General features: G+C 38.4%; 1 protein-coding gene across 1 annotated transcript in view; it reads left to right on the top strand.

Moving 5' to 3' along the window:
- Positions 1-12,691, top strand: part of HIP1 (huntingtin interacting protein 1) — a 199,677-nt gene that overhangs the window by 48,594 nt on the left and 138,392 nt on the right. Inside the window, 1 exon segment of the mRNA XM_053706297.1 lies at positions 2,168-2,310. Within this exon segment, the coding sequence (XP_053562272.1) occupies positions 2,168-2,310 (143 nt within the window).

Genomic DNA, 12,691 nt, shown 5'->3' with positions numbered 1-12,691 from the left:
ATTCCAGAAACATGACATTCACCTGAAATTTGCCAGAAAATATCCTACTGTTTATTTCAAATTCAAAGTAAGTGCTATTGCATTATGTATTTATTTTGTACTTGTCAATTATTCAATTATACTGTATTTAGCGGTTCTTTAAAGAGACATATAACACCTTTGAATTAAAATACTTTTGTTTAGTATTGCAGTAAATTAACATATCAGTCAAGTGTGAAAACTTTCTGAATATATTAACCCATTCTTTTCTGCGCTTGATTTTTAATGTCCTAATACCTACTCACACACAGGGCCGGATTGGCCTACCAGGATACCAGGAGATTTCCCGGTGGGCTGCAGCAGCTAGGGCTGGACAAATAGAATTTAACAGGGTGATTAATTGATACAATTGGGTTGTAGGTTTGCTATATAACATCAACCTTTATTTAATACAAAGTAATATAATTTAATTCTGAAAAAAAATGTGGGGAGGAGTATCCCAATAATGCCCTTTGAGAAAAATGGGGCATGTGCATTCTAACGACTCAATGGAAAATAGGGCTTGTCTTCATATGTTTCCAGGGCTGCTTTTTATTCCCAGTACGGCCCTGCTCACACACATAACTCGCCTTATTTGGAGAAGACAATCTGTATTTGTTACTGGTGAACACAAGCTTTGATGTCGTCTTTTTGTTAGTAAAACATACATTGTTCAGCAGTATCTTATCTTTTCACCCCTGCTGAGGTCAATAAGGGACAGATACGTAGTAGGGTTGGGTATGTAAATTCTGCAGCAGCTTATTTTGAGACTAAGGGGCCTATTTATGATTGTGCGAGTGGACATGATCCGATGTAGCAGATCATGTCCGCTGCACATCGATAAATCCCGACAGCATACGCTCTCAGCATTTATCATTGCATTATTCAATCGTGTTGATTTCTGGCGATTTCTGGCCACTGCCTCAGAGCAGGCAGACAGGTTATGGAGCAGCGGTATGGAGCTTGATAAATATGCCCCTAACTCGCCAGCTTACATTTAGCAAGATAAAGCAACAAGACTTGTGAAACATGATTAGAGCATAACATGAGACCTGTGAGAGAACTACAGACAGGCCCAAAGATCTCCACAAGTTTACTCGCCACAGAAAAAACACACTATGGGGCCGATTTATCAAATGTCGGGCGGACATGATTCGATGTAGCGAATCATGACCGCCCAACATCCCTAAATGCCGACAGCATACGCTGTCGGCATTTATCATTGCACAAGCATTTCTGGTTAAATGCATTTCTGGTTAAATGCTTGTGCAATGCTGCCTCCTGCACATTCATGGCCAATCGACCGCTAGCAGAGGGTGTCAGTCATCCCGATCGTATCAGATTGGCATGATTGCAGTCCGCCACCTAAAAGGAGGCGGACGAGTTAAGGAGCAAACCCCAGTTGCTAAACTTGGAGTTTTAACAGGTTTGGTATCTACTATTTAGCACCCAGGTAAACACATGGTGCCAGTCTTAAAGGGACAGTAAAGTAAAAAATTAAGCTATCATGATAGAGCAAGCTATCACGTACAGTTTTACTTCTATTTTCAAATTTGCTTTATTCACTTGGTATCCTTTGCTGAAGAGTAACACTAGGTAGACTGATAGGAGCTCAGGAGCTGCACTTGTCTTTAGTGATCTATAGCAGCATGGTTTGCAACTATGCATAACATTGCTATAAATAATGTTGCAAACATTGCTGCCAAATGGCTAAAGACGCATGCACACTCATAAGCTCACCTAGGATTACTTTTTAACAATGGATACCAAGAGAACTAAGCTCCATTTATGACATAAATAAATTGGAAAGTTGTTAAAAACTCCATGATCTAGACAATCAATTAAAGTTTAATTTTGACTTGACTGTCCCTTTCTGAGGCAGAAGCTTCTACTGAGCATGTGCAAGAGTTCACATTGTATACATATATAAGTCTGTAATTGGCTGATGGTTGTCAAACGATACAGGGGTCCATTACATGGAAGGAAATTTTGAAATTTGTCTGGAACAAAATCTACTGCTCATTTAAGATTCAGAGTAAGTGCTTTTGCATTGTCTTTTTATTATCCACTTGTTGATAATGCAATTCTACTGTATTTAATTACTGTTTATCTTATGAGCAACATTGTTTTATCCTTAATGTCTTATTACCCTGTATCCTGGGAACTCACCATGAGAAGGGGGCGCAGACTTTCTGGGCAGCGGTGAATCGCCTTCCGTTGTCTAGTAATGCAGTATTGTGTTGGAAATTTTGCCATGTGTTTCACAAGCTACTTAGAGATGGACACCCCAATGTAAGTACTTAAATAAGTTCTCACTCTGTCAATAACTATATTTATTCAACAGGCTCTTCTGGTACCTGTGCTTCATGCTTTTCTTAATAAAATACAGAAAGAAATTGAAGAAGAAAAAGATAACTTTGTTCACTGTGCATCCTAAATATTTTCTGTATAAACTTATAGATTGTTCAAACTTATATACTAGGTTTTGATCATGTTTATCCTTGTGTTTAAGTTACATAAAATATCTCTTGTTTTTGTATAAAACATTATGTTTATCCCATATTCCATACCATAGAGAGAGCAAGCAGCAAATGCCAGAAACTAGGTTTAAAATATGCTGCAAATTGCCGAAACCGGCTATTTGATTTGCAGCATTTTAGGTTACAGAATTTGCTTTTTGGCTTCTCTAGGGATTATAGGAATATCACATTTTTTTTTACATAAAAGCAAGACTTGTTTAATATTACTTTACCTACTGGTATCTCCTTTATTTTTAAGTATATTTACACTATAGAAATGATGCATTTTAGGTGAGTGAGATTCTCATAGAGCTTTGTTAATTGCTGTGTTACGTTTACTAAAACTGACCTAGCAACCCACATAGAAACCTTTCTTTTATGAAGCCAAAGTGATAAATATCTCAGTTGTTTAGTACAAATGACCTACTGACAAAGACAACAACATATAGGCAGTTGTAAATATATGTTTTATTTATTTTGATATTTGACTCTAAAAAGTGATATACAGGTAGCCCTCAGTTTACGCCGGGGTTAGGTTCCAGAAGGAATGGTTGTAAATCGAAACTGTTGTAAATTGAAACCCAGTTTATAATGTAAGTCAATGGGAAGTGAGGGAGATAGGTTCCAGGCCCCTCTCAAAATTGTCATAAGTAACACCTAATACAATATTTTTAAAGCTTTGAAATGAAGACTTTAAATGCTAAACAGCATTATAAACCTAATACAATAATCACACAACACAGAATATATAATTAAACAAAGTTAAATGAACAAAAACATTTGCTAAACAGCATTATAAACCTAATAAAATAATCACACAACACAGACCTCACTTGCATTTTTCTGCAAACAGTTCTTTCTATGCATTCCAATCTGGACTCATTTATAGACAGGAAGATCTTGTTCCTTTGAAATCTGCTCGATAGCTCAGGTCTGGTTAAACTGATTAATTTCAGCTTGCTTGGCTTTGCTGCAACACAAGCGGACAGCTCCACCTACTGGCTATTTTAATAAATGCACTGCTTCTCAATGCTTTTCAATAGAGCAGTCACATGACTGGAAAAAAAGGTTGTTATTCTGAAACGGTGTAAATTGAACCGTTGTAAAACGAGGGCCACCTGTAATTGCTTGATTACTGTCATGTTTCTTTACCCAACTAAGGGCTCGCTTCCATTGAGCCGTAATTAGGTTTGCGTGCAATAAATATGCTGTCGGAAGCAATATCATTTGTCGACTGTTTCCAATGTTGCGTTATACCTTAATATCGGCTGCCGGACTTCGGCTGCTGAAAAGATCTTTGCGTCCCATAGAAAGTAATAGAAGCTGTTAATCGATAAATTATACCAGGTTTCCAATTAAAACACTAACCGTTAATACACTGTCGGAGGCTGTTGATACATTGAGAAATATTACACCCAGCTCAACTAGGTGTAAAAGAGGAAAATTTTTGAGACCTATTTTCTATTGAAATTATAAAACTTGCAAATAATGCAAGTGTTTTAATGTAGAAATAAATTGTATTAAGTAATATTTATTGTTGTCTCATGTATAGGAATAGTTGAACTTATATTCTAATAGAAATATCAGTATATATTTATATATAATAATATATGCAAGAATATTTCTACAGAATTCAAACTAGACCTATGCCTAGGGCAGCAATACATATTACTTATATTTATGAAGTGGAAAATATAATTATATTAACAAATAGTATTTGATTATTGTTAAAAATATGGGAAAGTGATCACAGGTAAGGAGCACAGACGTTAAACGGAAATTCTATAGCGTAAGGTCGGGTTACCTTAGCAACTAATTGATTTTCAAGAAATTCAACGTCAGATGGAAGCATTAACACAACGTTAACTTACAGCTAATGGAAACCTGGTACTAAAATGGAGCCGTAAATTACTTTTAGCTGTCGGCCGCTTCGGTAGCTTATGGCTCTATTTTTAACGGCTCAATGGAAGCGAGCTCTTAGAAGTTATCATTATCACTTGTTACTCAATTGACTGCACTTTTAGCTAGAAGATGAAACATGATCATGATCTCTTATTGCCCAATTTAGCTTTTGTAACCATTTAGTATTACATACTAGCACTGTTCACTGAAGACTAAAGCAGCTTTTTATTCTGAAGATGAATTCATATGCCCTGTTTCAATCAAGTTCTCACACGTTGAGCATCATTCTGGTTATGATGTAGTTTACAAACCAAAGCCATTCCAATCCATTTGAAAATGTTGTGGTAGCCCATTTATCTAACACATTTAGGTCGTAAACGACCCTTATACCTTCCATGGGGACAATGCCCCTTATACCTTTCATGGGGACAATTCAACTTGGCAATGGGAATTAATCAGAAAACATGTTTTTTTTCTGTACAGTGTAATGTACAATGTACTGTAAAACAGTTTTCCCTTTCATGTGTTTCCGATAACTTGTTATACCAGCTGCAGAGTATATGGGTATGGGTAATTGCTCGTCTAATTTTTTTAAAATATGAAATAAGTTTTTGCTCATTGAAACCACAACCCATTGAAATGGGATGAGCTTGCATTGTATACACAAATACCCATGCAATCGAAAGTTAACATTTTAGCACCTATCTCTCCCACCCACACTTGGAGTGTGATTTCTTGTGCACCCTCTTGTTTACATCGCTGTTCAATAACTAATACTGTTGCACTGAAACTTTCTAATTTACTCAATCAATTTTTAGCAATTTATCAATTATTATACATTTTTCTTTCTTCTCTTCTTATCTTTATTTAAAAAAGCAAGAATCTAAGCTTAGGAGCCGTTCCATTTTTGGTTCAGAACCTGGGTAGCACTTGCTCATTGGTGGCTACATTTGCTACATACCAATCAGAAAGAGCTACCCAGGTTCTGAACCAAAAATGGGCTGGTTCCTAAGTTTACATACTTGCTTTTTCAAATAAAGAAATGAAGAAAAATTGATAATAGGAGAAATTAGAAAGTTTCTTAAAATTGCATGCTCTATCTGAATTATGAAAGTTTAATTCTGACTAGACTATCCCTTTAGGGGACAGATTACAAGTGGAGCATTATTTAATGCTCCCGCTCGAGCATTAACTATGCTAGAAGTAAGCTTGAATTACAAGTTGAAAGTAAACTTATTTGGTTGCGCGCTAACATGACGAGCGTAAAAAGCTGAACTTGCAATATTTTGCATTCGATAACGTATTCCCCCATAGAAGTCAATGGAGCAAAATATTTGAAAAAAAATCCTTACCCACCTTTAACCCCTTAATGACCACAGCACTTTTCCATTTTCTGTCCGTTTGGGACCAAGGCTATTTTTACATTTTTGCGGTGTTTGTGTTTAGCTGTAATTTTCCTCTTACTCATTTACTGTACCCACACATATTATATATCGTTTTTCTCGCCATTAAATGGACTTTCTAAAGATACCATTATTTTCATCATATCTTATAATTTACTGTAAATTTTTTTTATAAAATATGAGGAAAAAATGGAAAAAACACACTTTTTCTAACTTTGACCCCCAAAATCTGTTACACATCTACAACCACCAAAAAACACCTATGCTAAATAGTTTCTAAATTTTGTCCTGAGTTTAGAAATACCCAATGTTTACATGTTCTTTCCTTTTTTTGCAAGTTATAGGGCCATAAATACAAGTAGCACTTTGCTATTTCCAAACCACTTTTTTTTTTAAATTAGCGCTAGTTACATTAGAACACTGATATCTGTCAGGAATCCCTGAATATCCCATGACATGTATATATATATATATTTTTTAGAAGACATCCCAAAGTATTGATCTAGGCCAATTTTGGTATATTTCATGCCACCATTTCACCGCCAAATGTGATCAAATAAAAATTATTCACTTTTTCACATTTTTTTTTTTACAAACTTTAGGTTTCTCACTGAAATTATTATTTTACAATTATTAGCAGCTTGTGCAATTATGGCATAAATGGTTGTAAATTTTTCTCTGGGATCCCCTTTGTTCAGAAATAGCAGACATATATGGCTTTGGAGTTGCTTTTTAGTAATTAGAAGGCCGCTAAATGCCATTGCGCACCACACATGTATTATGCCCAGCAGTGAAGGGGTTAATTAGGGAGCATGTAGGGAGCTTTTTGGGGTAATTTTAGCTTTAGTGTAGTGTAGTAGACAACCCAAAGTATTGATCTAGGCCCATTTTGGTATATTTCATACCACCATTTCACCGCCAAATGCGATAAATAAAAAAAAACGTTACATTTTTCCAAATTTTAGGTTTCTCACTGAAATCATTTACAAACAGCTTGTGTAATTATGGCACAAATGGTTGTAAATGCTTCTCTGGGATCCCCTTTGTTCAGAAATAGCAGACATATATGGCTTTGGCATTGCTTTTTGGTATTTAGAAGGCCGCTAAATGCCGCTGCGCATCACACGTGTATTATGGATAGCAGTGAAGGGGTTAATTAGGTAGCTTGTAGGGTTAATTTTAGCTTTAGTGTAGAGATCAGGCTCCCACCTGACACATTACCCCCCCTGATCCCTCCCAAACAGCTCTCTTACCTCCCCCACCCCACAATTGTCCCCGCCATCTTAAGTACTGGCAGAAATTCTGCCAGTACTAAAATAAAAGGCATCCTTTTTTCTTTCTTTTTTTTCCCCTGTGCATATTTACATATGCTGCTGTGTAGGATCCCCCCCCTTAGCCCCCAACCTCCCTGCCTCCCCCAACAGCTCTCTAACCTCCCCCTCTACCTTCTTGGCAGCCATCTTGGGTACTGGCAGCTGTCTGCCTGTACCCATTTTACAATATTTTTACTCTTCCAGCTGCTTTCCAAACCGAGGACGTACGCCATACGTCCTCAGGCGTTAACTGTATTTTTTCTGAGGACGTATGGCGTACGTCCTCGGTCACTAAGGGTTTAAACACACGATCGCATATTCTCATGTGCACTAACCCGATATGAAAATATGAATATTTCACATTCCAATGTTCTTCACATAGAAGAATATGTTCTATTTATTCATATATAAATATTTCTACATGTATCAGATGGTAGTTTGGTAATATATATATATATATATATATATATATATATATATATATATATATATATATATATATATATATATATATATATATATATATATATATATATACATACATATATATACCTATAAATAAAGATGATTACATATATATATATATATATATATATATATATATATATATATATATATATATATATATATATATGTATATATATGAATATCTATTTATTAATATCTATTTATTAATACGTAGAACATATTCTGTTATGTGCAGAACATTGGAATGTATAATATTTACGGTAAATACACAGTTTAATACTTTATTAAATATGAATATTGCATAAAAATGTTTTTTTCCTGTTTTCATCTACTTAAAGGGACATGAAACCCATTTTTTTTAAAAAAAACTATTCACATAGAGCAGGTGATTGTACAACAACTTTCCAATTTACTTCTATTATCAATTTTGCTTCATTCTTGTTTTATCCATTGTTGGAGGAACAGCAATGCCCTATTTGGAACAAGCTGAACATATCTTGTGAAACAATGAAAAGAGTCATTTCTCTTGTTAAGTGTATCCAGTCCACGGATCATCCATTACTTATGGGATATTAACTCCTCCCCAACAGGAAGTGCAAGAGGATTCACCCAGCAGAGCTGCTATATAGCTCCTCCCCTAACTGCCATTACCAGTCATTCTCTTGCACCCAACGAATAGATAGGATGTGTGAGAGGACTGTGGTGATTATACTTAGTTTCATACCTTCAATCAAAAGTTTGTTATTTTATAATAGCACCGGAGTGTGTTATTCCTTCTCTGGTAGAATTTGAAGAAGAATCTACCTGAGTTTTTCTATGATTTTAGCCGGAGTAGTTAAGATCATATTGCTGTTTCTCGGCCATCTGAGGAGAGGTAAACTTCAGATCAGGGGACAGCGGGCAGATTAATCTGCAAAGAGGTATGTAGCAGCTTATTATTTTCTGACAATGGAATTTATGAGAAAATTCTGCCATACCGATATAATGTAAACTCAGCCTTAAATGCAGTAGCAGCAACTGGTATCAGGCTGTCATGTATGTATATTTTACACTTCAGTATTCTGGGGAATGGCACTTCACTGGAATTATACTGTATGCATAAAACTTTAGCCTAATTTGCAGGGACTAGCAACAGGCTTTTTAATAACACTCAATTTATTAATGTTAAACGTTTTTTGCTGGCATGTAAAATCGTTTAATTTTCTGAGGTACTGGGTGAAAAAATGTTTTGGGCACTATTTTTTTCCACTTGGCAGTCGTTTTATTTAATTTATGACAGTTTACTGATCTCTCTCACTGTTATGTGTGAGGGGGAGGGGCCTTTTTTGGCGCTTTTGCTACGCATCAAAAAATTCAGTCAGAAGTTTATTGTCTTCCCTGCATGATCCGGTTCATCTCTACAGAACTCAGGGGTCTTCAAAACTTGTTTTGAGGGAGGTAATCACTCACAGCAGAGCTGTGAGATTGTAGTTGACTGTGATAAAAAAACGTTTATTTCTGTATTTTTTTTTCTGCTATCAGGGTTAGTTATCCTTTGCTAATGGGAGCAATCCTTTGCTAAAATTGTGTTTTTTACAAAGATTTGATGCTATAACTTTTCAGTTTATTAATTTTCAACTGTCATAACTTTTTCTGTGCTTCTTATAGGCACAGTACGTTTTCATATTATAGTAAATTACTTGAAAAGTATTTCCAAGTTGCTAGTTTATTTGCTAGTGTGTTAAACATGTCTGATTCAGAGGAAGATATCTGTGCTATATGTGCTAAAGCCAAAGTGGAGCCCAATAGAAATTTATGTACTAACTGTATTGATGCTACTTTAAATAAAAGTCAATCTGTACAAATTGAACATATTTCACCAAACAACGAGGGGAGAGTTATGCCGACTAACTCGCCTCACGTGTCAGTACCTGCATCTCCCGCTCGGGAGGTGCGTGATATTGTAGCGCCGAGTACATCTGGGCGGCCATTACAAATCACATTACAGGATATGGCTACTGTTATGACTGAAGTTTTGGCTAAATTACCAGAACTAAGAGGTAAGCGTGATCACTCTGGGGTGAGAACAGAGTGCGCTGATAATATTAGGGCCATGTCAGACACTGCGTCACAATTTGCAGAACATGAGGACGGAGAGCTTCATTCTGCGGGTGACGGTTCTGATCCAAACAAACTGGATTCAGATATTTCAAATTTTAAATTTAAGCTGGAAAACCTCCGTGTATTACTAGGGGAGGTGTTAGCGGCTCTGAATGATTGTAACACAGTTGCAATACCAGAGAAAATGTGTAGGTTGGATAAATATTTTGCGGTACCCGGCGAGTACTGACGTTTTTCCTATACCTAAGAGACTTACTGAAATTGTTACTAAGGAGTGGGATAGACCCGGTGTGCCGTTCTCACCCCCTCCGATATTTAGAAAGATGTTTCCAATAGACGCCACCACACGGGACTTATGGCAAACGGTCCCTAAGGTGGAGGGAGCAGTTTCTACTTTAGCTAAGCGTACCACTATCCCGGTGGAGGATAGCTGTGCCTTTTCAGATCCAATGGATAAAAAGTTAGAGGGTTACCTTAAGAAAAGGTTTTATATTGCAACCTCTTGCATGCATTGCGCCTGTCACGGCTGCAGCAGCATTTTGGTTTGAGTCTCTGGAAGAGACACTTGAATCAGCTCCATTAGATGAGATTACACACAAGCTTAAAGCCCTTAAGTTAGCTAACTCATTTATTTCAGATGCCGTAGTACATTTAACTAAACTTACGGCTAAGAATTCCGGATTCGCCATTCAGGCACGCAGAGCACTGTGGCTAAAATCCTGGTCAGCTGACGTTACTTCTAAATCTAAATTGCTTAATATACCTTTCAAAGGGCAGACCTTATTCGGGCCCGGGTTGAAAGAAATTATCGCTGACATTACAGGAGGTAAAGGCCATGCCCTGCCTCAAGACAGAGCCAAACCTAAGGCTAGACAGTCTAATTTTCGTTCCTTTCGTAATTTCAAAGCAGGAGCAGCATCAACTTCCTCTGCACCAAAACAGGAAGGAGCTGTTGCTCGCTACAGACAAGGCTGGAGACCTAACCAGTCCTGGAACAAGGGCAAGCAGGCCAGGAAACCTGCTGCTGCCCCTAAGACAGCATGAATCGAGGGCCCCCGATCCGGGAATGGATCTAGTGGGGGCAGACTTTCTCTCTTCGCCCAGGCTTGGGCAAGAGATGTCCAGGATCCCTGGGCGTTAGAGATCATATCTCAGGGATACCTTCTAGACTTCAAATTCTCTCCCCCAAGAGGGAGATTTCATCTGTCAAGGTTGTCAACAAACTAAATAAAGAAAGAGGCGTTTCTACGCTGCGTACAAGATCTTTTATTAATGGGAGTGATCCATCCGGTTCCGCGGTCGGAACAAGGACAAGGGTTTTACTCAAATCTGTTTGTGGTTCCCAAAAAAGAGGGAACTTTCAGGCCAATCTTGGATTTAAAGATCCTAAACAAATTCCTAAGAGTTCCATCGTTCAAAATGGAAACTATTCGGACAATTTTACCCATGATCCAAAAGGGTCAGTACATGACCACAGTGGATTTAAAGGATGCTTACCTTCACATACCGATTCACAAAGATCATTACCGGTATCTAAGGTTTGCCTTTCTAGACAGGCATTACCAGTTTGTAGCTCTTCCAATCGGATTGGCTACGGCTCCGAGAATCTTCACAAAGGTTCTGGGTGCTCTTCTGGCGGTACTAAGACCGCGAGGAATTGCGGTAGCTCCGTACCTAGACGACATTCTGATACAAGCTTCAAGCTTTCAAACTGCCAAGTCTCATACAGAGTTAGTACTGGCATTTCTAAGGTCGCATGGATGGAAGGTGAACGAAAAGAAGAGTTCTCTCTTTCCACTCACAAGAGTTCCCTTCTTGGGGACTCTTATAGATTCTGTAGAAATGAAGATTTACCTGATAGAAGACAGGTTAACAAAGCTTCAAAATGCATGCCGTGTCCTTCATTCCATTCAACACCCGTCAGTAGCTCAATGCATGGAGGTGATCGGCTTAATGGTAGCGGCAATGGACATAGTACCCTTTGCACGCCTACATCTCAGACCGCTGCAATTGTGCATGCTAAGTCAGTGGAATGGGGATTACTCAGACTTGTCCCCTACTCTGAATCTGGATCAAGAGACCAGAAATTCTCTTCTATGGTGGCTTTCTCGGCCACATCTGTCCAGGGGGATGCCATTCAGCAGGCCGGACTGGACAATTGTAACAACAGACGCCAGCCTACTAGGTTGGGGCGCTGTCTGGAATTCTCTGAAGGCTCAGGGACAATGGAATCAGGAGGAGAGTCTCCTACCAATAAACATTCTGGAATTGAGAGCAGTTCTCAATGCCCTTCTGGCTTGGCCCCAGTTAACAACTCGGGGGTTCATCAGGTTTCAGTCGGACAACATCACGACTGTAGCTTACATCAACCATCAGGGAGGGACAAGAAGCTCCCTAGCAATGATGGAAGTATCAAAGATAATTCGCTGGGCAGAGTCTCACTCTTGCCACCTGTCAGCAATCCACATCCCGGGAGTGGAGAACTGGGAGGCGGATTTCTTAAGTCGTCAGACTTTTCATCCGGGGGAGTGGGAACTTCATCCGGAGGTCTTTGCCCAAATACTTCGACGTTGGGGCAAACCAGAGATAGATCTCATGGCGTCTCGACAGAACGCCAAGCTTCCTCGTTACGGGTCCAGATCCAGGGATCCGGGAGCGGTTCTGATAGATGCTTTGACAGCACCTTGGACCTTCGGGATGGCTTATGTGTTTCCACCCTTCCCGATGCTTCCTCGATTGATTGCCAGAATCAAACAGGAGAGAGCATCAGTGATTCTAATAGCGCCTGCATGGCCATGCAGGACTTGGTATGCAGATCTAGTGGACATGTCATCCTGTCCACCTTGGTCGCTACCTCTGAAACAGGACCTTCTGATGCAGGGTCCCTTCAAACATCAAAATCTAATTTCTCTGAAGCTGACTGCTTGGAAATTGAACGCTTGATTTTATCAAAACGTGGTTTTTCTGA

This window comes from Bombina bombina, chromosome 3, assembly GCF_027579735.1.
Source record: "Bombina bombina isolate aBomBom1 chromosome 3, aBomBom1.pri, whole genome shotgun sequence".
Lineage (NCBI taxonomy): Eukaryota > Metazoa > Chordata > Amphibia > Anura > Bombinatoridae > Bombina > Bombina bombina.
The sequence above is the reverse complement of the archived record's forward strand: the minus strand, read 5'-3'. Positions and strand labels throughout refer to the sequence as shown.